Source organism: Dermacentor silvarum, chromosome 10, assembly GCF_013339745.2.
Source record: "Dermacentor silvarum isolate Dsil-2018 chromosome 10, BIME_Dsil_1.4, whole genome shotgun sequence".
Lineage (NCBI taxonomy): Eukaryota > Metazoa > Arthropoda > Arachnida > Ixodida > Ixodidae > Dermacentor > Dermacentor silvarum.
Genome location: NC_051163.1, coordinates 157,400,267 through 157,425,011, shown reverse-complemented (window position 1 = coordinate 157,425,011; position 24,745 = coordinate 157,400,267). Strand labels below are relative to the sequence as shown.

At 50.4% G+C, this 24,745-nt stretch overlaps 1 protein-coding gene across 1 annotated transcript; it reads right to left on the bottom strand.

Moving 5' to 3' along the window:
- Positions 1–935: 935 nt before the first annotated feature.
- On the bottom strand, positions 936–4,467 carry LOC119431955 (uncharacterized). Its single transcript, XM_037699393.2, has 4 exons — positions 4,383–4,467; positions 2,382–2,525; positions 1,269–1,576; positions 936–1,185 (listed from the first exon to the last, which is right to left on the bottom strand). Exons 1-4 carry the CDS (start codon positions 4,386–4,388, stop codon positions 936–938), a joined length of 708 nt encoding a protein of 235 aa, XP_037555321.2. The 5' UTR covers positions 4,389–4,467.
- Between the last annotated feature and the right edge of the window lie 20,278 nt (positions 4,468–24,745).

Sequence of the window (24,745 nt, the reverse complement as noted above, 5' to 3'; positions counted from 1 at the left end):
CCGAATTGTTTTTCAAAAGCAAATATAGTTATTTATTTTTCAAACAACAACCTTACCACCTTCAAAATACTCTCCATTACACTTATTACATTTGTCCAATCTGAGATTTCATTTTTTGAAACATTTTTCAAACTCGTCTGTTTTGATGGTTGATAGCTCCCTTTCTTGTTCTTTTTCTTCACCTCTTCTGCGTCGTGCAATCACAGTCCTTTCATGTTTTTCTTCATTCTAGGAAACAAAAAATGTCGCACGGAGCTAGGTCAAGTGTGTAAGGGAGTCATGTTACTTGAGCTTTTTATTTAGAAGTACTGAAGAGATTGCATAACAGCGTGCAACAGAAAAGGCCTCATTTGTGGAAGTCGGGGAACAGTGTTTATAACGACGACAATGCTCCAGCTCATGCAGCCATCTCAGTGCGGCAATTTTGGCAAAAAATAGCACGACTCCCTTGCCACATGCCGCCTACTCAACTGACCTTGCTCTGTGCGACTGTCTTTTTTTTTTTTGTCCTCTTGTGAAAGCAGAACATGAAAGGAGCGCAATTTCACGATGTAGAAGAGATGAAGGGGAAAAAAAAGGAGCTGTCAACCATCAAAACAGACGAGTTTGAAAAATGTTTTAAAAAATGGAATCTCAGATTGGACGAATGTAATAAGTGTAATGGAGAGTACTTTGAAGGTGGTAAGGTTGTTTTGTGAAAAGTAAATAACTACATAGCTTTTTAAAAACAATCCCGGTTACTTTTGGGTACCCCCTCATACAACAGGGTTCGCCTCTCGGCGAAAATGGCGCAGCGGTAGCAGCAATGCATTGCACGTTCAAACCACAGCATCTTGCCAAGACACATGCCCCGCAGCGCTGTTGAAGTACTGCAGATATATATCTCTCACATATCGTGCCATGCAGGCAAAGTTATGGGCCTTGGTGCGGGCCACCTACATGGGTGGCTGTACAACTAACTGCCGCCACTGGCCACTCTGCCGTTGACCCTGTGGGCTTACAGAGTCGGCATAGCCGGGCCCACAGTAAAAGTCATCACTCCCTGTGCGGGCATCCATCAGGAAGTTGTGTAGCACGCACAGTGCCTTCACCGTCTCCTCTGCGTTTTCAGGACATTCTCCCATTGCTCTCTCCAGAATTCTCCAGCGGGTCACCAGGATGCCAAATGCATTCTCGACGCACCTTCTGCGTGATGTAAAAAAAATGTTTGTGGTAAATCATGAGCTTTCAGTTCTTACAAAAGCAGCATAGTAAGCATTTCAACTTGCCTGGCTCTGCTCAGGCGGTAGTTGAATATTCTCTTGCGAGCCTCCAATCCTCGCCCAGGGTATGGCCTCATAAAATCAGTTCTGAGCTGGAAGGCCTCATCGCCAATGAAAACGCAAGGAGCCGGCAGGGTTGTATTCGGCAGTGGCAGGTCTCGGGGAAGCTGCAGCTTTCCTTCGTCAAGTAGTCTCCCAAATATGGACTGCTCCAGCACTCCCCCGTCACTCTGTTTGCCATAGGCACCCACGTCCACAACAACAAACTTGTAATTGCTGTCAGCCACAGCAAGAAGGACAATGGAGTAAGTGCCCTGCAATAAAGAAGTAACCACGAGAGTGTACCGGACTACTGTCGTGGAGAGACGTGCGCAAGAATATATTTACAAAGCAAGTAGCAGCATAACACACCAACAAGTGTAGGATCAGCTCATGCGCGCCCAGGAACCACCCCCTATATTCTCATCATCCAAGCACTGAGCTAAGCCGCTGCGTGCCACAAATCTGAGCTGTCGGGTTCTGCAGTGAGGAGCTACAAGTCTCGGGTATTGTGTGCGTGGAATGTGCATAAGGATGTAGAAGATTCCACGAAGGAAAAAATGAGCGGCAAGGTTAGTGGAAGACCATCTCAGAGCTTTGAAAAACCTGAGGCAGGACCAACTAAAGTACTTCTGCGTCAAAGATGATAAACAAGCACATTTTTATTATTGCGATAGCAATTATATGGACACTTCAACTGGATTTCTGCCGTCGCCGTGAGGTTCCGTATAAAGTCCAAGGGCGATAAAATCGTCGCCGCGTGCCATATGCGCGAGCGAAAGTGCGCGGGGGATACGCGCTATCACGGAGAGCGTACGAACAGCGGAAAGCAAACATTTGAAATGTTAAATCAAACTTTTCTGGCACTTCTTGCCGATTTCTACATTCACATCTTATCTGACCTTTATTTAAAGAATTCCTTATGCACTGCAAGCTGGTTCCTTGCCTGTTGTGTTCACTGTGTTATTATTCAAGGCAGAATATGAATAGTTGTACATGCGTTCCACGAGTTTTTTCATCACAAACCAACTGGCCTGAAGCATTGCTTTAACTTGTTGCATATTGCAAAATTATACACACCTTGTAGTTAAAGTACATGCTTCCAGATTTCCCAGGGCACTTGATATGTACATGTTTGCCGTCGACAGCTCCAAGGCAGTTTGGAAACTGCCAGGTGTGCCTGAACCCCTCAGCGACATGTAGCCAAGTGGCAGTATTGGGTTTCTGTATGTTAAAAAAACAATTTAGAGCATGAAGCAGCTTTTACAGTGAAGGGTAGTACTTTGTCAGTGCACTGCAAGCTTATAAACACCATTTTAAGATTCACCATGCATGCCAGGTGACCGATTGCAACTACAGTCGAACCCAGGTAGATTGAATCCACATAACGAATTATGTGTATATTGAACAGCTCAAAAATCCCCTGTATAAAAGTTTTCTTCTACATATCGAATTACCTAATATAAAACTTTTTTTGTGATCCCCTTCAGATTCAATATATTGGGGCTCGACTGTATATTCTAAACACAAACACAATACAGAATGCCCCTGTGGGCATGTTGCACAAGTCAACACTGCAATTTCTTCAAGCTACAACTGCTGGTGAGTGCGCTGTATGGCCCAACTTGGCACCATGCTAAACTTGATGAAATGAACAGATGGTCATTTAGCCCATAATTGCAGGAGATGTGGTTCTGTTATTCTGTTTAGCTCCACAACGATTCTTGGCACGAGAAGAACGCGAACGCCAAGGGAGATTTTTTAAATATTTTCAGATTAGGAAGCACAGTTACCTTTGTATTAAGGCTCAGTCAGTCACAAATGGTCGCTTTTCTCGAAAAGCGACCATTTTGGGCCAGTCGCTCGCTGCTCAATTTTTCAGTCGCGCAACCGTGGTCGCAAAGCTGTTTAACCAATCGGCGCTGCGCTGAAAGTGATGTTATGGGTTTTTATCCAGCGTTGTCCATGCCACCATATGCAGACTTGTGATGTTGGGACGCAGCAGTTGCAGCAACGTGTCAAATGTATGCGGTCGCATTCGCTGGAAACTAAACCAGCTGGAAAAGAAAGCACAACACAAACCCTTTTTCCAGCTGCCATTCGTTAGATGAGCACGCCACCCAAAGGTGAACAGCAGGTGAACAGCTTCGCTTTAATATTATGTACCGAATCCCACGCAATGCAAATTACAAATGACAACTTGCTCTCGATAATACTCGTCATGTGCACAAAGTTCGGGCAGGAGGTGGCTTGCGTGGCCGGCCACTTCATGCGAGCGGAGGCATGGGCGCACCTACCAGCATCGCGTTTTTTTCGGAGGCTTCCTCGCTGCCACAGCTGACACCATGGCACAGCACATCAGCACAGGGACATCTTTCTGTTCGCTCGAATCAAAATCTGTGGCTGTTGCCGGAATGCGAAACCAATTTACACAGTGCCAGTGAAGTGCGTGTGAACTACGTAGATTCCTAGAATTCTCGCTGAAAACGATAATCTATGGGATTGCGACTTGCGGGTCGCGTTCAGCTGGGCTTGCCAGTGTGAACATCGGTCGCTTTTTGGTCGCGAATCGCAAATGGTCGCGCGACCTCCTCAAGTCGCCAGTGTGATTGAGCCTTTAGTGTACCGTTGCTCACAATCCTGACTGAAAAGGAGTGTTCACACATAGAAATCTGATTTTGATTGCATGTGCCCATGACAGGGAAAAAAGTGGTTTTGCGGTATCTTGTGCTGGTGCATGCACTTGGTACGAACCGTGCGGGTTTTCGTACATAATAAAGTCAGTTGATAGTTCAGAATCGTCCTGTGCACTTCTTGTTTCTGTGTATGAATCTAGTTCGCTGTTTAATTCCTTGTTCAATATGTACCAATTCGCCCAGCACTTAGCCTTGCATAAAGATTGTAAAGTGAAAAGGACAACTAGTTCACATAATAAAAGGTGTGCTGAGCACTTTGGCAAAAGCACAGCTTGCACTATTTTGAGGTGTACGACCATGAGGTCGAATTGTTTTTTTCTTAAGTGCAACTAGAGCTTGAACATTGGAAGCAATTGCCTGTAACAAATTTAACAGGTATACCAACCGGCATGTATAGCGGCTGCAGTCTGCTCCAAAGTGCTCTGCATGTGACTCGGACAGCCAGTCGTGCCGTTGATATGCCCACTCGGAATGAAGGCTATATCCTGCATGACGTCACCAGATGATAGGTACCTGCAACAGGGGTTAGAATGGCAGGTTTGAAAGCTTGTTGCAGACAATTTCAAAATTGTTTGTTACTGGTTAAGCACAACATATAAAATAAGCCTTTTAAAAATGCTCATAATTCTTGACCAGTGGTATCCTGGCTCCTTTTCAATATCACAGCCTCTTTAATAACAGCTTGACACGTGCATATATTGCAGTGTTGTACTGAATGCGAGCCAGTTCCTGTTGGTAGAGGCCACTCGTGCTCTTTCAGGTGCTCATGCCTACAGTGGCCAGTTTGTCCCATGGATGCATTGTGACATGTCAAGGGAATTTTATAAACTACAAAAACAGTACATTTTACAAACTTGGAATGTTTCTTTTTACAATCTGGTCTCTTTTAATCTTTTGTGATACACGGCTGCACAACCTTGACACCTAAAATCTAGTTGGCTCTAATGACACCATGCAAACATTCCGGAAATAATGGCTTTATTGTGTCAGTTTCTGTCTTTATTCCCAGTCAGTGTCCCTCTTGCCCCTGTTAGTATGTGCTGCACATAGCGTAATAACAATGAATGTGCACCAACTAGCCCAATTCATCACTCTGTTGCTTCATACAATTGTGTCGCGCAACCAAAGGGATGACATGCATGCACGCCTGTCCTTACTGCTTCTGTCATGTTCTGCACAACACAGAATTTTTCTTATCAGTATATTTTGTATGATTTGCTCTCAATCTGTCCTTCATGATAATTCCTCTCAGCATGCTCCTTAGGTTTGTTTTATAAGCAGGAGTATGACGTAATAGATATGTTCGTTGAGATTAGTGCCTTGTCCTGTCTCCTATCAGTGTCGTCCTGTTTGCAGTACAATTTATTACTTATAGCCACCAACTAACCGTCAACATATTCTGTTTTTATTTTTGTTTCATTGTATTACATGCAAATAGAGGCCCTAATCAACTGAATGAACACTGCAGTGGTCGAAAGGGACATAAAACTTTAAGTATACAATGCAACACCTTACACAAATGTGGTATACATTACCTTAGTGTCATGGCCAGTCGCTCAGCAGGGCATATCGGCTCTCTGATGACATGCTTCCTCTCAAGGTCTTCGCGCAAGAGGCTTAGAAGGAAGTCAAATTGATGTGGAGTCATACGGTAGTACTTTTTAAAGTACTCTACGTCTCCGTTACGCATTTTTTGCATCTGAGGAAGAGAGATGCGCATTAATTCCGTCTCTCTTTAGAGATTGCAGCAAGTTGTCTTAACAAACAGCACAGTATTTCAAGTGATGGCTTTAGCTAGGGAGGTGCAGTGCAACTACATGGAAATGGAAATACGTTTTTTTAGACATACACAACACGGAACTTTACGAGGTCTGTTGCACGAAAAGAAAAATTTTGTAAATGTTGGAATGAGGTTTTTTACTTAGGTCATCAATTTATTTTACAAATATTCCAAAAAATTGCAAAAAACACTACAGTGTTTAACTTTAACTTAGAAGCAAATCAAGGTTGCTGTACGACGCAATGCCGAAGATCCTCCGCCGCCGACGACGACGACGATTCGCGAATCATCACGACGAGATATCAGCACGCCGCCTAGCAACAGCCTTGACAGCACATCGCCGCCGAACGAAGACCTTCCGACGCGACGTAGCAGCAGCAGAGCAAGCCGACGCAGCCGTGATCCGACGCCACGAATTAACCGCAACGCCAGACGCCGGTCTACCGATCTTGACGTGCTCATCGATGGTCATAACGTCACCGCTCTCGTCGACACTGGCGCCGACTATTCAGTTTTCAGTGGCGCATTCGCCGCCAAGTTAAAGAAGGTGCAGACGGCCTGGCAAGGACCCGATATACGGACAGCGGGAGGTCACCTAATAACGCCGGCTGGAATCTGCACAGCGCGAGTCACGGTAAACAACCGCACTTACCCGGCGAGTTTCGTAATCCTGCAGCACTGCTCCAGGGACGTCATCCTAGGCATGGACTTTCTACACCAACATGGTGCAGTCATCGACTTAAGGTCCAAGTCGATAACGCTTTCAACACACAAAGCGATACCGCCGGATACATGCATCAGTTACCATGCCTTGAATGTGCTTGAAGAACAAGTCACCGTTCCGCCTCACTCCAGCGTAATGATTTCCGTCGGTACGGAAGTGCCTGCAGACATGGAGGGCGTCATCGAGGGCGATCATCACTTACTGCTGTACCGTGAAATTTGCGTCGCTAGAGGCATAGCTGAGCTACGTGCAGGGAAAGCAACGGTGATGCTCACGAACTTCAGCCCCGAATACAAGCACATTAACAAAGGCACCACGGTTGCCTACATCGACGAAATAGTACAAGCCAGCAGTGCTTTCGCCTTCACGGATTCCAGTGCACCCGCAACGACGACTATAATACCTGAAGCAACTTTCAACGTTAACCAGAACCTTCCCAGGCATAAGAAAGAACAACTAAAAGCTCTGCTCCTGCAATACAAGGATTGCTTCTCGTCGTCGTCAAAAGTTCGACAAACCCCTGTCGCCAAGCACCGAATCATAACCGACGAAAATGGCCGCCCACTGCGTCAGAGCCCGTACCGAGTTTCGGCACGCGAACGCGAGGCCATAAGGCAACAAGTCGACGAAATGCTACGCGACGACATCATCCAGCCGTCCAAGAGTCCGTGGGCGTCCCCCGTGGTGTTAGTGAAGAAGAAGGATGGAACCCTACGTTTCTGCGTCGATTATCGTCGCCTCAACAAGGTCACGAAGAAGGACGTATACCCCCTTCCACGGATTGACGACGCCTTGGATCGACTATACAACGCAAAGTATTTTTCGTCGATGGACCTCAAAACCGGCTACTGGCAAATCGAAGTCGACGAGAGGGACCGGGAGAAGACGGCCTTTATAACACCAGACGGACTGTTCGAGTTCAAGGTCATGCCGTTTGGTCTTTGCTCGGCACCTGCGACTTTCCAACGCGTCATGGATACAGTACTGACAGGCTTGAAGTGGCAGACTTGCCTCGTCTATTTGGACGACGTCGTTGTGTTTGCCTCAAGCTTTGAAGAACACCTGCGGCGCCTTGAAACAGTTCTTCAAGCAATCAAACCTCCGGACTCACGTTAAAGCCAGAAAAGTGCCGCTTCGCATATGAGGAGCTCTTGTTTTTAGGCCACGTCATCAACAAGTCTGGAGTGCGCCCCGACCCTCAGAAAACTGCGGCCATCTCCAACTTTCCTCTGCCCGCTGACAAGAAGGCAGTGCGTAGATTTCTGGGACTGTGCGCCTATTACAGGCGCTTCGTCAAGGATTTTTCACGGATCGCCGAGCCACTGACGTACCTCACGAAGGCCGACGTCGAGTTCAAGTGGGAGATGCCGCAAATCGAAGCATTTGAAGAACTGAAGCGACGCCTACAATCGCCGCCCATCCTTGCGCATTTCGACGAAAATGCCGATACCGAAGTCCACACCGACGCAAGCGGCGTAGGACTCGGCGCCGTGCTTGTGCAGAGGACTGATGGACAAGAAAGGGTTGTAAGTTACGCTAGCCGGTCGCTATCGAAGGCGGAAGCAAATTATTCCACAACAGAAAAGGAGTGCCTCGCCATCATCTGGGCTACATCAAAGTTTCGCCCCTACCTCTATGGCAGGCCCTTTAAAGTTGTGAGCGACCACCACGCCTTGTGTTGGCTAGCTAACTTGAAGGATCCTTCAGGTCGCCTCGCACGATGGAGTCTGAGACTTCAAGAATTCGACATCACCGTCGTTTACAAGTCCGGGCGAAAGCACTCTGACGCCGACTGCTTGTCTCGCGCCCCCGTCGAACCGCCGCCACAGGATGACCAGGATGACGACACTTTCTTGGGACCCATCAGTGCCGACGAATTCGCCGAACAACAGCGAGCCGACCCGGAACTAAGGAACCTTGTAGATTACCTGGAAGGCAAGACCGTCACTGTGCCGAAGGTGTTCAGGCGAGGATTGGCGTCGTTTTTCTTGCAAAACGACATTCTCCTAAAGAAGAACTGCTCGCCTCTCCGAGCCAACTACCTCCTCGTGGTACCCTCAGCATTGCGTCCAGAGGTTCTGCAAGCTCTCCATGACGACCCAACGGCTGGACACCTCGGTTTTTTCCCGCACGCTCGCAAGGATACAAGAAAAATACTACTGGCCTCGCCTCTCTGCCGACGTCGCCCATTACGTAAGGACATGCCGAGACTGTCAGCGACGCAAAACACCGCGACAAGGCCAGCCGGACTTCTACAGCCGATCGAGCCACCTCGCCGACCGTTCCAGCAGATTGGGATGGACTTACTGGGGCCTTTTCCGACGTCGACGTCCGGGAATAAATGGATCGTCGTAGCTACGGACTACCTCACCCGCTACGCCGAAACAAAAGCCTTGCCCAAAGGCAGTGCTGCCGAGGTAGCCCGATTCTTCGTTGAGAACATCCTCCTGCGTCACGGTGCCCCAGAAGTCCTCATCACCGACAGAGGTACTGCCTTTACGGCAGAACTAACTCAAGCCATCCTGCGATACAGCCACACAAGCCATCGCCGGACCACCGCCTACCACCCGCAGACGAATGGCCTCACCGAGCGCCTAAATAAGACCATCGCCGACATGCTGGCAATGTACGTCGACGTCGAACACAAGACGTGGGATGCCATCCTTCCGTACGTGACCTTCGCATACAACACGGCCGTGCAAGAAGCGACGCACATGGCGCCGTTCAACCTGGTCTACGGAAGGAACCCGGCAACGACGCTTGACGCCATGCTACCGGACGTCACCGACGAAGAAAATCTCGACGTTGCCACCTATTTGCAGCGTGCCGAAGAAGGTCGACAGCTCGCCCGCCTGCGCATCAAGAACCAGCAGAGGACCGACAGCCGAAACTACAACCTTCGACGACGCTACGTCGAGTACCAGCCCGGTGACCGTGTTTGGGTTTGGACTCCGATACGCCGACGAGGACTTAGCGAGAAGCTGTTACGTCGCTATTTCGGACCATATAAGATCACCCGACGTATTGGCGCACTGGACTATGAGGTCGTGCCAGACGGCATTTCGCAATCACAGCGGCGCCGGGCACGACCTGAAGTCATCCACGTGGTGCGTCTTAAGCCTTTCTACGCCCGCTGACAAACTTAGGTACTTTGTTACTTTGTTATTGTTTTTTGTTATTTTGTTTATTACGCATGGTTTTGTTTTCGCTTTAGTGTTTGTTTGTAGCATCGGGACGATGCTTTTTAAGGGGAGGGTATTGACACGTACAAAGTTTATCTTTCACCGGTAGCCGCTTTTAACATTGGCTGACAAATGTTAAACGTTATCGCTCGGCGCAGGACGCGCCTGCATTGGAAGCTTCTCGGACGTTATCAATGCTTCTATCCGTCGTCTGTGGTCGCCGACGCCCATGTAATCTGATTGTATGAGCGACGCGAATTGTCTAGAACTTTCTGGAAGACACGCGGACATCAGGGATTAATCTGGAACCTTCGATGACTCAGGTATAAAAGCCGACGCGTTTCGCCGCTGATCAGATTTTCGACGATCGCCGACTGTGTTCGCCGCTATCGTTGTGCTTTGAGTGTAGCTTGCTTTTGTGGGCACAGGTTCGCCCAATAAACAACCAGTTTCGTCATACACAGTTTTGTGACTGTTTTCTCTACCGTCACTACTACGTGACAATATAAACGTATTAAATACATGTGAAGAGACATCTGAAATGGGCAAAGGTGATGTATTATACACCACTCTCAAATTTACCACTAATTTGTAGGCCTTTTGAAAAACCCTCATAAGCATTGCAAGAACCTTGCGTAAACGGTACACAGCTTACAGAGCTCCGACATCCGTTTTCGGTGCAGCGTTACGGATTCGTAAACTTCGTGTTTCACCTTTTTATTGCGATAGCAATTATATGGACACTCCAAAGCAGATTTCTGCCGTCGGCGTCGCCGTCGCCGTCGCCGTGAGGTTCCGTATGACGTCAATGGAGATGAAATCGTCGCCGCGCGCCGCCGAACGCTGTATGTGCGAGTGAAAGAGCGCGAGGGACGCGCGCTTTCACGGGGAGTGAACGCATGGCGGAGAACAAACGCGCGTTCTGTGCCGTGCGCCCTTAAGGGCTGCAGAAGTAGGCGTCTCTTTCCTCCTTTACAATCACCATATATGTAGAGCAAACGCGCCTTCTTCTGACGCACAAAAGGCCGTGGGGGGGGGGGGGGGGGTGCAGGGAAGGGAGGCGACGTTTAGCTGCGGCACCAAGTGCCTATTTATATCAGAGGCTCCGGCAACAGTCACCAACGCCGCACGCATTTTGTGCGAACGCGGGCAAAACGCCGACGGCGTCGACAACAGTGCTGTGTGTTGCCGGTGCTGCTGCATGTCCAAGTTTGTACAGCGGATAAAACTACTATCCTTACTTCGTATAGCTCTCTACTAAGTTGCTATCGCAATTGATGCTTCGCCTTTCGGGTGAAACTGCGACAACTTTTTTTTAGACTTGCGAATTTGTGGCAATTTTTCTTAGTATGAGGCCCTACATCAAAATTGTGCTTTCTGTAACTTCACCTTCAAACGCAACTTCAGTAGAATCGGTCCAATGGTTGTTTGACGACAGCATTTCTGCATGTTAAATGTATCTTGGTACGGAAATCCAAGTTGGTGCAGTGCTAGCATTCTTAATGTCAAGGTAACATCCTCGATAGTAAAGTTACACTTGTCAGGCATGCAGCAATGACGGCACTTAACTATTCCATCAGTATCGCGTTGCCTAAATTATTCATTATCTGTAAATGTAATGCCGAAAATGCGGTTGCCTAATCCTGCTTTTACGGTTACAATAACTGAAGAGAACGCTACTCACCGTCGTAAAATACCCGCTTTCGGTGTGCCGTTTTCTCCATGATGGTCGCACCCACCGCTTTCGCTTCTCTCTCCGTTTCTTCTGAATCAGAAGAACCTTCATTTTAAGTAGGAGCAGTCTTCTGCGGCGGTCGAGGTGCAGCATTGCGGGAATACGCACAGCACGCTGAACACACGACCAACACAACTCGCGAAACAACAGGGTTTCCGCTAGTTTTCGCGCGCTGCGAGTAGACCACAGTTGCCGGTACCTTTATGTGAATTCGTCTAACTTTAGGACATAGTTATGTTGGACTCCCAAACTATTCTTTATTGTGAATAACCATGGCAAAACGGATCATCGTTCACAAAAAGAAGCCATCCATATTGTTTTCAACTAGCAAAACAACCGTGTATCAGTCTTGTTTCTGACGTCAATACGATGAGCACCAAAATTGGTCAAGCAACAATGAAAGAGTGACAATGTGGGCGGAGCATCAGCGAACGACGCGCCGCACGCTCGTTCGCATCATGTGTCCCGAATCGTCGTATGCGGCAAGTCGTACTGCGGCGCGTCGTACGACGGATCGCACGCAAAATCGCATCGTGTGTCTCGCGCTTAAGAAATGCATTCGCATTTAAAAACAGGTACGGCCTGCTGTGTCGCGTCGCCGTCAATGGGCGAGCGCGTCTCGGCAAAGTTGAGAGTTGCAGCCGCTGTTTTAAGGACGAAGCTCCTTAGGGTGTGGGTCTGTCCCTCCTCTGTAGTATGTAGTAGTAGTAGGTAGCCACGTCTACTTTTATGAAAAAAAAACACCGTATATCCACGGGGTGAATGATGCTGAGTCGGCGAAGCTCCGGAGGGAATCATCGGTAAACCGTGAATCTTCCGTGTAATTCGCCCAGTCTCGCCGCACTAAATCGAACGATTGACTTCCACCAATGACACGCGCCATATGTGACGTCATTCCTATTTTATAACAGCGCCCTTCATTATAATTGCACCATCTCCCGCTTAAGTGGACGCTAGCACAAACGCGTTAGAAACGTGCAGTACTCTCTAGTAAGGGGGAGAGGCCACAGTGTCTTACGCAGCCGTTTACACATGCCGGAACGTGCACCGCGTTTGCCGACGCCATCACATGACTGCTGAGAGAGTATAACCCCCGTATTCATAGACGCGCCTCGACTTGAACTTGACTTGCCACCGCCTTCAACGCGTTTCGAACGCGCTGCCCAAGGCGGTGGCAAGTCAAGTTCAAGTCGAGGAGCGTTTATGAAAACAGGGGTAAGGCGGAGAGGCCACAGCGTCTTACACAAGCTTCTTACACGGGCCGTAACGCGCTAGCGCAAACGTGTGTCCATGTGCGCTTCGTGGCGTAGTGGCTAGCGCCGCGCGTTCGGAAGCGAGGGGTCCCTGGTTCGATTCCGCGCTACGGACACAACTTTCGGAATTTTTTAGGGGCGAAGCTCCTTAGGGTGTGGCTCTGTCCCTCGTATGTAGTCGTCGTCGTTGTAGGTAGCCACGTCCACTTTTATGGAAAAAAAATTCCGAAAGTTGCGTCCGTAGCGCGGAATCGAACCAGGGACTCGGAATCGAACCGCGTTCGCTTCCGAACGCGCGGCGCTAACCACTACGCCACGAAGCGCACATGGACGCACGCACCACGATGACAATAAATACCCAACATTAACGAAAGACTGCGCGTTTCTAACGCGTTTGTGCTAGCGCGTTACGGCCCGTGTAAGAAGGTGTAAGACTCTGTGGCCTCTCCGCCTTACCCCCGTATTCATAAACGCTCCTCGACTTGAACTTGACTTGCCACCGCCTTGGGCAGCGCGTTCGAAACGCGTTGAAGGCGGTGGCAAGTCAAGTTCAAGTCGAGGAGCGTTTATGAATACGGGGGTTATACTCTCTCAGCAGCCATGTGATGGCGTCGGCAAACGCGGTGCACGTTCCGGCATGTGTAAACGGCTGCGTAAGACGCGGTGGCCTCTCTCCCTTACTAGAGAGTACTGCACGTTTCTAACGCGTTTGTGCTAGCGTCCCCTTAAGCGGGAGATGGTGCAATTATAATGAAGGGCGCTGTTATAAAATAGGAATGACGTCACATATGGCGCGTGTCATTGGTGGAAGTCAATCGTTCGATTTAGTGCGGCGAGACTGGGCGAATTACACGGAAGATTCACGGTTTACCGATGATTCCCTCTGGAGCTTCGCCCACTCATCATCATTCACCCCGTGGATATGCGGTGTTTTTTTTCCATAAAAGTAGACGTGGCTACCTACTACTACGACGACGACGACTACTACTACATACTACAGAGGAGAGACAGACCCACACACCCTAAGGAGCTTCGCCCCTAAAAAGATTTCGTGACAACAGCCAACGGATAGAACTACCGATAACATTCGAGAAACTTCTAATACATACGTGCGTCGAGGAACAAGAATTGTTAGCCGATGAAAAGCAGTGACCAAAAAAAGATTAAGAAGTGAACAGGCGACGCGCGGTACTCTGGCGACATCGGAACTACGCTTTGCTCTTTCATCTTTCGCTGTTGTGCTCGTTCGCTCGGTTACGCCGCCGACGCTCGCAGCAGGAATGGACCGGACCATTAAGAGACGCGCTCTAAAAGAGAGGGAGAGGCGGAAAACAAAAAAAAGAAACATGAGGTAAGGAAAGAAGAACGTATACTTATAAAAAGAACAAACCTGTAACACAAAGAAACACACTTGCAACTTATAACTTAAACGCAAACACTTACAGTGACAACGTTCAAGATAATACAATAAAAGGCATACGCCGCCTACGAAGTTCTTCTTCGTCGTTTATTGCATATTAAGGTTCGGCGACGTCTTGTTAATATATCAATAAAGTTTTAGGTGCAACACCTGGAAAACTAAGCGGAATGTGTACAATGACAGCCATGGAGCTGTTTTAAGCTTTGTCGGGATAGGGGGTATGCCCACTGCCCTCTGCCTCGACACACCGAGCCCCGCGGTTGGCGCATGCCGGCGCATCAACCGCGGTCCGGTCAAGCTCGAGGAAACAATAGACGACAACCACGTGTACACTCGGAAAGCATTTATTACGACTGCAACTAACACTTCGAGCAGGCGAGCTAGCTATACTTGACATCGCTGAGGGTTCCCTCTAAGAGAATAATACACTAGGTAAAGAAGGGCTTCCGACTTACCAACTGGGGAATACGGGGGGGCCGCGGCGTTTGCCGCGGCAAGAACGCGGTTGACTAACCACGTGCGGGAATACGGGAGCGACGGCGGAGACTTCCGCCGTCGCCGCTTGCTGGGGACCAAAGAGACCCGGGCGATATCAGCGGGATCTCACGTGACCCACCCGGTGGCGCTGATAGCGCTTGCGATTCCCGCGCGCCGCCCGCGGAAGGAAAGTTTCCCCTCTCCCAACTCTCCCTGGCACGCATGCGCTTGACGCGACGTTCGCTGCCCGTGTGGCTGTTATGGGACCCGAGGATTCCCACATCCCTCCACCCTTAAATAGTGCCCTACGGTGGATAAATCACTGGAACGACGGCATTAATTGACAAACTATTCGGGCAGATGCGATAGTAAACTTCGGCAGGAAATGTCCGAATCCACGTTGATAGGCAGCACAGTCCTGTGTGGCGGCCGCCCACATGTGGCAGCCGTCACAGTGGTTGACGATGACGGGGGCTGAAGATGGCTTGCCCTCAAGATGCGCGCCGCAATGTCCACCCGGGAACAGCGGGTCAGGACTTTCTCGAAGCGGCGCGCGCGCCGGCTCGATGAACCTCGCACCGACGCATCCTCGTGGGAGTATATGATGGTGGGCCTCCCTCATTGTGGCTGCCATGTGCTGCTGCATCGGGCCGCGAACAGGGAGGGGCCGAGACAGCAGGCAGGGACGTGGACCATGGCAGCAATAGCAAGTCATGACGGCTTCACTCGTTCTGCAAAGTCGCTCAAATGCACTCCACAAACACTTAGACTTAAGGCAGTAGAGGCCGCCGCAGCGTCGGCCGTCTGACACGATGCTGAACCACCCGTCTACCGCATAGCTTTATGTGGTAACGAGAAGAAAAAAAAACAATCCAGTTCGTTTGAATGAAATTATTCGCTTCGACCGAATTTTTCCGGTCCGATACAGCGCGAAAAAGGGCGATGCTCGTATGAACAAAGCGCTCTCTGGGCCCCCGAGATTTCGGTTATTCCGCCCGCAAAATATTGGGTCCATCTGAACAAAATAAGCTTTCTATTTCGAACGAGGTTTCTCCGCTCGGGCGAGTATAGTAGAACTAGCGAATCCGGTTGCACCCGCTAAATGTCACGGCATGGTCGTCTTCGAACATGCGACCGGCAACTCCGCAGAGCCTTAGGCCTAATCGCGTCCATGACGGATACCAATGCCACAAAAGACCCATAAAGGGTTCCAATGAGCCGCCGCGAGGAGATGCAGGCCTAGCTTAGTGGTCCCCGCTCGCTGCTCAACACGCAGCTTCCGAGCAGACTCCTGGAACTGCGCCCCGCTGACGTCCTAGCCAGCGTTTCCGGCGCCCAGCTCCCAGAGCCAAAGATACAGAAAGGAGGCTATTTACATATGTACAGGGAAAATCGACCACCGCGTCGGCTGCTGCACTCACTCGCTTCGGGCGTACTCTTAGGAGCAAACTTGCTGCAAATCTCAGCGACTACACGAGTTCGGCGACACTGGCGCAGCGTTAACTCGCACTCAAGAAAGCACATGCCCAACCTAGCTAGCAATCACGCCTTCGGTTGAGGCCTAACGCTGGTCCGGACAAAGCCTTCAGGCTTCCGCGCATCCGAACCGATCGTCGTCCCGTTTTCCAAGAGCTTGCCCCACGTTGGGAACGCCAAAATGTCGGGATATGGGAGTGCCAACGGCCCTCTGCCTCGACACACCGAGCCCCGTGGTTGGCGCATGCCTGCGCATCAACCGCGGTCCGGTACAAGCTCCGGGAAACAATACACGACAACCACGTGTACACTCGGAAAGCATTTATTACGACTGCAACTAACACTTCGAGCAGGCCAGCTAGCTATAGTTGACATCGCTGAGGGTTCCCTCTAAGAGAATAATACACTAGGTAAAGAAGGGCTTCCGACTTACCAACTGGGGAATACGGGAAGGGGGGGGGGCCGCGGCAAGAACGTGGTTGACTAACCACGTGCGGGAATACGGGAGCGACGGCGGAGACTTCCGCCGTCGCCGCTTGCTGGGGCCCAAAGAGACCCGGGCGATATCAGCGGGATCTCACGTGACCCACCCGGTGGCGCTGATAGCGCTTGCGATTCCCGCGCGCCGCCCGCGGAAGGAAAGTTTCCCCTCTCCCAACTCTTCCTGGCACGCATGCGCTTGACGCGACGTTCGCTGCCCGTGCGGCTGTTATGGGACCCGAGGATTCCCACAGCTTTCGGCTCCAGTGCGAATCCGCCGTGCGTACGCTTGTGAATAAATAACTTATCTGCGCAGATCTTACCCCGGTTACCATCCGAGACAGTGTTTTGTGTGCTTTGAGAGGTGATTTGTGGCACTATGTTATCCTATATACGTTATGGGTGGCGCTCCCCTTACGTAACACCGACACAGCCGCTGGATAAAATTGCCCCCACCTCCCCGAAGGGAATCGTGAGGAAATGCGAATGCATTTCTTGCGCCGAGAGTACACGGCGTAGTAATTTTAATGGCGTAAATTAATGACGAGACGAGGATTTATACCGTAACCATTTATTTACACATTCATCAGCACCTGTTTGTGTTGTCATTGTACCTGACGGCCATAATCACAGCCTTGTGGTCGCTAAAGTGTACAGTCAAAGGGTCTTTGAGAAGCATGTGCACGTCACAGTTTCGGGTAAAGGCGAGATCAATGCAACTTCCGTGAATGGTAGTCGGACACTTGTCGGACTCGGCGAAGGCACACTGCATAGAGTACTTTGTCCGCATGTACTCCACCAACCACTCGCCGCTCTTCTTTCTCACGTCCACGTTAAAGTCACCAACCAAGACGACGGGGTCAGATACCTTGGAGCGCACCCACACACTTTCCATAGCCGCGTCCAGTTGCGCGGCAACGGCGTCACGAGCGAGGTTGGGCGCGAGGTACACGGTCACCACAAAGACTCCGTCTCCGGTGTAGGCAAGGGGGTAGAAGTCTTTGTACGGAGACGTGTCTCGAACGGGCGAGCTGGCAACGGCATGCGATATGAGGTTCCCATACATGTTAGCAATGAGATTAACGCCGCAGTATTCGCCGTCCTTGCCGCTTCGAGCAAAGTAGTACTCGTTGACGGCGTCGTCGGCACCATCGTCACACAGACCACCACTGACACTAGGGCAGACGCGGCGATCGAGGACGAGAAGCGAGGACTGCCGTTGCTGTCGCAGTTCGTTCGGCATCACGCGCTCTTCGCTTCGCAGCCTTGTCTTCCGCTTCTCCTCCGGTTGAGGATGACGTTGAAGCTACTGCAGTGACGTCACCTCCAGCGAGAGGTGTAATGCTCGGGTTGGATTGTAATACACTTCTTGCTAGGTGTACCGTTGCCGTCAGACATTCGCCTTCACCGACTTCTGCCATCGCCTTGAGAGGCGCGCAGCCAGCGAACGGTCGAGAGTGAGGCGCGCGCTTCACTCCATTTATATATACGTGCGATCGAGCGAACGGGAGAGTGGGGCGCAGGGAGGAGAGAGCAAATGGCGAGAGAAGGAGCGGCGAAGCACTGCACCTACCCTCTCCTACACTCTCTCCACACACGCGGGAGCTCCGCCGAGTTCCCAGTTCCCGAGATGCGAGCGCCCTCACACGCCAGAGCGCGATCCTCCTCTCCACTCACTCTCCGCTACTCCGCCCGCACCAGTGCTCCGGTTGCTAGGGGCGAGGATAAGCGCGCGCACCCGCAGCTGTTGCTATGGGAGAGGCAGTGAGAGCGGAGAGATAACACCTGCCGGCGCGCGGACACCGACAGACGCCTGACATGCCCCGACTAAGAAATGCATTCGCATTTAAAAACAGGTGCGGCCTGCTGTGTCGCGTCGCCGTCAATGGGCGAGCGCGTCTCGGCAAGGTTGAGAGTTGCAGCCGCTGTTTTAAGGGCGAAGCTCCTTAGGGTGTGGGTCTGTCCCTCCTCTGTAGTATGTAGTAGTAGTAGGTAGCCACGTCTACTTTTATGAAAAAAAAAAAAAACACCGCATATCCACGGGGTGAATGATGCTGAGTCGGCGAAGCTCCGGAGGGAATCATCGGTAAACCGTGCATCTTCCGTGTAATTCGCCCAGTCTCGCCGCACTAAATCGAACGATTGACTTCCACCAATGACACGCGCCATATGTGACGTCATTCCTATTTTATAACAGCGCCCTTCATTATAATTGCACCATCTCCCGCTTAATGGGACGCTAGCACAAACGCGTTAGAAACGTGCAGTACTCTCCAGTAAGGGGGAGAGGCCACAGCGTCTTACGCAGCCGTTTACACATGCCGGAACGTGCAGCGCGTTTGCCGACACCATCACATGACTGCTGAGAGAGTATAACCCCCGTATTCATAAACGCTCCTCGACTTGAACTTGACTTGCCACCGCCTTCAACGCGTTTCGAACGCGCTGCCCGAGGCGGTGGCAAGTCAAGTTCAAGTCGAGGAGCGTTTATGAAAACGGGGGTAAGGCGGAGAGGCCATAGCGTCTTACACCACCTTCTTACACGGGCCGTAACGCGCTAGCACAAACGTGTGTCCATGTGCGCTTCGTGGCGTAGTAGATAGCGCCGCGCGTTCGGAAGCGAGGGGTCCCTGGTTCGATTCCGCGCTACGGACACAACTTTCGGAATTTTTTAGGGGCGAAGCTCCTTAGGGTGTGGGTCTGTCCCTCCTCTGTAGTATGTAGTAGTAGTCGTCGTTGTAGGTAGCCACGGCTACTTTTATGAGAAAAAAAAATTCCGAAAGTTGCGTCCGTAGCGCGGAATCGAAACAGGGACCCCTCGCTTCCGAACGCGCGGCGCTAACCACTACGCCACGAAGCGCACATGGACGCACGCACCACGATGACAATAAATACCCAACATTAATGAAAGACTGCGCGTTTCTAAAGCGTTTGTGCTAGCGCGTTACGGCCCGTGTAAGAAGGTGTAAGACTCTGTGGCCTCTCCGCCTTACCCCCGTATCATAAACGCTCCTCGACTTGAACTTGACTTGCCACCGCCTTGGGCAGCGCTTTCGAAACGCGTTGAAGGCGGTGGCAAGTCAAGTTCAAGTCGAGGAGCGTTTATGAATACGGGGGTTATACTCTCTCAGCAGTCATGTGATGGCGTCGGCAAACGCGGTGCACGTTCCGGCATGTGTAAACGGCTGCGTAAGACGCTGTGGCCTCTCCCCCTTACTAGAGAGTACTGCACGTTTCTAACGCGTTTGTGCTGGCGTCCCCTTAAGCGGGAGATGGTGCAATTATAATGAAGGGCGCTGTTATAAAATAGGAATGACGTCACATATGGCGCGTGTCATTGGTGGAAGTCAATCGTTCGATTTAGTGCGGCGATACTGGGCGAATTACACGGAAGATTCATGGTTTACCGATGATTCCCTCCGGAGCTTCGCCCACTCATCATCATTCACCCCGTGTATATGCGGTGTTTTTTTTTCATAAAAGTAGACGTGGCTACCTACTACTACGACGACGACGACTACTACTACTACGTACTACAGAGGAGAGACAGACCCACACCCTAAGGAGCTTCGCCCCTAAAAAGATTTCGTGACAACAGCCAACGGATAGAACTACCGATAACATTCGAGAAACTTCTGATAGATACGTCCGTCGAGGAACAAGAATTCTTAGCCGATGAAAAGCAGTGACCGAAAAAAGATTAAGAAGTGAACAGGCGACGCGCGGTACTTTGGCGACATCGGAACTACGCTTTGCTCTTTCATCTTTCGCTGTTGTGCTCGTTCGCTCGGTTACGCCGCCGACGCTCGCAGCAGGAACGGACCGGACCATTAAGAGACGCGCTCTAAAAGAGAGGGAGAGGCGGAAAACAAAAAAAAGAAACATGAGGTAAGGAAAGAAGAACCTATACTTATAAAAAGAACAAACCTGTAACACAAAGAAACACACTTGCAACTTATAACTTTAACGCAAACACTTACAGTGACAACGTTCGAGATAATAAAATAAAAGGCATACGCCGCCTACGAAGTTCTTCTTCGTGGTTTATTGCATATTAAGGTTCGGCGACGTCTTGTTAATATATCAATAAAGTTTTAGGTGCAACATCTGGAAAACTAAGCGGAATGTGTACAATGACAGCCATGGAGCTGTTTTAAGCTTTTGGCTCCAGTGCGAATCCGCCGTGCGTACGCTTGTTGATAACCAACTTATCTGCGAAGATCTTACCCCGGTTGCCATCCGAGACAGCGTTTTGTACGCTTTGAGAGGTGATTTGTGGCACTATGTTGTCCTATATACGTTATGGGTGGCGCTCCCCTTACCACCGACACGGCCGCAGGATAAAATTGCCCCCACCTCCCCGAAGGGAATCGTGAGGAAATGCGAATGCATTTCTTGCGCCGAGAGTACACGGCGTAGTAATTTTAATGGCGTAAATTAAGGACGAGACGAGGATTTATACCGTAACCATTTGTTTACACATTCATCAGCACCTGTTTGTGTTGTCATTGTACCTGACGGCCATAATCACAGCCTTGTGGTCGCTAAAGTGTACAGTCAAAGGGTCTTTGAGAAGCATGCGCACGTCACAGTTTCGGGTAAAGGCGAGATCAATGCAACTTCCGTGAATGGTAGTCGGACACTTGTCGGACTCGGCGGAGGCACACTGCATAGAGTACTTTGTCCGCATGTACTCCACCAACCACTCGCCGCTCTTCTTTCTCACGTCCACGTTAAAGTCACCAACCAAGACGACGGGGTTAGATACCCTGGAGCGCACACACACACTTTCCATAGCCGCGTCCAGTTGCGCGGCATCGGCGTCACGAGCGAGGTTGGACGCGAGGTACACGGTCACCACAAAGACTCCGTCTCCGGTGTAGGCAAGGGTGTAGAAGTCTTTGTACGGAGACGTGTCTCGAACGGGCGAGGTGGCAACGGCATGCAATATGAGGTTCCCATACACGTTAGCAACGAGATTAACGCCGCAGTATTCGCCGTCCTTGCCGCTTCGAGCAAAGTAGTACTCGTTGACGGCGTCGTCGGCACCATCGTCACACAGACCACCACTGACACTAGGGCAGACGCGGCGATCGAGAACGAGAAGCGAGGACTGCCGTTGCTGTCGCAGTTCGTTCGGCATCACGCGCTCTTCGCTTCGCAGCCTTGTCTTCCGCTTCTCCTCCGGTTGAGGATGACGTTGAAGCTACTGCAGTGACGTCACCTCCAGCGAGAGGTGTAATGCTCGGGTTGGATTGTAATACACTTCTTGCTAGGTGTACCGTTGCCGTCAGACGTTCGCCTTCACCGACTTCTGCCATCGCCTTGAGAGGCGCCCAGCCAGCGAACGGTCGAGAGTGAGGCGCGCGCTTCACTCCATCTATATATACGTGCGATCGAGTGAACGGGAGAGTGGGGCGCAGGGAGGAGAGAGAGCGAACGGTGAGAGAAGGAGCGGCGAAGCACTGCACCTACCCTCTCCTACATTCTCTCCACACACGCGGGAGCTCCGCCTAGTTCCCAGTTCCCGCGATGCGAGCGCCCTCACACGCCAGAGCGCGATCCTCCTCTCCACTCACTCTCCGCTACTCCGCCCGCACCAGCGCTCCGGTTGCTAGGGGCGAGGATAAGCGCGCGCGCCCGCAGCTGTTGCTATGGGAGAGGGAGTGAGAGCGGAGAGATAACACCTGCCGGCGCGCGGACACCGACAGACGCCTGACATGCCCCGACTAAGAAATGCATTCGCATTTAAAAACAGGTGCGGCCTGCTGTGTCGCGTCGCCGTCAATGGGCGAGCGCGTCTCGGCAAGAGTTGACAGTTGCAGCCGCTGTTTTAAGGGCGAAGCTCCTTAGGGTGTGGGTTTGCCCCTCCTCTGTAGTATGTAGTAGTAGTAGGTAGCCACGTCTACTTTTTTGAGAAAAAAAAAACACCGCATATCCACGGGGTGAATGATGATGAGTGGGCGAAGCTCCGGAGGGAATCATCGGTAAACCGTGAATCTTCCGTGTAATTCGCGCGCAGTCTCGCCGCACTAAATCGAACGATTGACTTCCACCAATGACACGCACCATATGTGACGTCATTCCTATTTTATAACAGCGCCCTTCATTATAATTGCACCATCTCCCGCTTAATGGGACGCTAGCACAAACGCGTTAGAAACGTGCAGTACTCTCCAGTAAGGGGGAGAGGCCACAGCGTCTTACGCAGCCGTTTACACATGCCGGAACGTGCACCGCGTTTGCCGACGCCATCACATGACTGCTGAGAGAGTATAACCCCCGTATTCATAAACGCTCCTCGACTTGAACTTGACTTGCCACCGCCTTCAACGCGTTTCGAACGCGCTGCCCAAGGCGGTGGCAAGTCAAGTTCAAGTCGAGGAGCGTTTATGAATACGGGGGTAAGGCGGAGAGGCCACAGCGTCTTACACCAGCTTCTTACACGGGCCGTAACGCGCTAGCACAAACGTGTGTCCATGTGCGCTTCGTGGCGTAGTGGATAGCGCCGCGGGTTCGGAAGCGAGGGGTCCCTGGTTCGATTCCGCGCTACGGACACAACTTTCGGAATTTTTTAGGGGCGAAGCTCCTTAGGGTGTGGATCTGTCCCTCCTTTGTAGTATTTAGTAGTAGTCGTCGTTGTAGGTAGCCACGTCTACTTTTATGAGAAAAAAAAATAACACGAAGTAAGAAACGAAGAAATTAGGCTTATAAAGAGACCAACATGTAGGGCACTTAAACACCTACAACTTATAACTTACAACCTTTAAACACATTGCTGTTTCTGCCCCATTGCTGCTCTCTCATCGACATCCCGACTAAAGGTCTGGACGAGCTTTGCCGCACTCTCCTCCCTGATGTGTTTCGCTTTCGGAATCATGGAAGGGATAATACCCTAAAACCTTTGCCCAATTCTCCTCTGGCGCACGAAGCGTTCATCTAGTTGAGCTAATATAATGTCAGTGAAAGCTAGAAACACGTTTCTTCGGTAATAATCTTCAGGGTTGACGAGTGGGATGTTTGCTTTGTCTAGTTGGCGAGTACCAATCCATACATTGGCCATTACTAAATCAAGTTGAATGAATGAATGAATGGGTTTATTTCTCCTGTTTACAACAGAAAGGAAGCAGAAGCTAAAGGCCATGTGGCCTGACAAAGGCTTCTGTCCAAACCTACGAAACCTGCCACCTTGGGAAAAAAAATTCCAACGTATTCATCGGCTTATTCACGGGTTTTTCGTATTGCTTGCTGAACTACGTCGATATCGTTCATTGCCGCGGGGATGTCTACGTACTTCGCCTGCAGCTTTATCGACAGCGGGATTGTCATCGCTAGTACGTGCTCAGTGGTGTATAGACTAAGGCGAAAAGACGGTGATAGCAACGCATGTAATAAGTTGTTTCCTAGATCTGACTTCAAAATGCCCTTTCATTTTGATTTATTCCAGTGTAGCAATAACCGCTTCAGACGAATCCACAAATTGAGGAGTTACTTGCGCGGCGACTGCGGGTACATCGAACTGATCATGTCTCTTAGATTGGCAGAGCACATAGCTCATTTTCTAAAAAGAAATCGGCTGTTTGTTTCACTGTTCCAAAGCAGTTTCGGATATCGACGACAGAGCAGGCAGCGCAAAGCACCTCGTTGAGCAAGTGGTTGGCGTAGAGCGTGTATAGTGCGGATGGATATTTTTCACGCACGGCAGCTTGTACCCCATTCGTTCCGTCAGCCATTGCACTGGCACCATCATATCCTTGTGTACTGAGATTTTCCATGTTGATACCTATTTCAATGAGAAATGTTGCAATATCTCCTACGAGGCCCCTACCGGTTCGACCTTACACGGGAACGAAATCTAAGAAAAGCTCCTCAATGCACTTGTGTTCCTTATTTATATACTTAGCAAAAAATATTCAATTGTTCAATGCCGAAATATCGGTTGTTTCATTGGCTAATATCGCAAAACAGCCTGCAGCATTGACATTTGAGGCAAGAAGCTCCCTAATAAGGTCAGCAGAAATTTGTATAATTTCGTTCTGAACGGTTGAGTTGATGTAAGAGGCGTTGCAGGGGCACGGCACAAGGTGGTTCTCAAGGGCAATGGCACCGCAGTAGACACGCATACGCAACAGCGCTCTGAAATTTCTTTTTTCGCATCGGGAACGGCACTTGGGTCCAACGGCCCACTATCCTTATGATGCCTACGAAGGGGGGCAAGCCT

Excerpts from the sequence above, each read along its gene's own strand:
- LOC119431955 (XM_037699393.2), bottom strand. Across the intron at positions 1,577-2,381 it reads GCATGTACTTTAACTACAAG|GGCACTTACTCCATTGTCCT; the intron begins GTGTGTATAATT and ends TCTTTATTGCAG. Across the intron at positions 1,186-1,268 it reads TACCGCCTGAGCAGAGCCAG|AAGGTGCGTCGAGAATGCAT; the intron begins GCAAGTTGAAAT and ends TACATCACGCAG.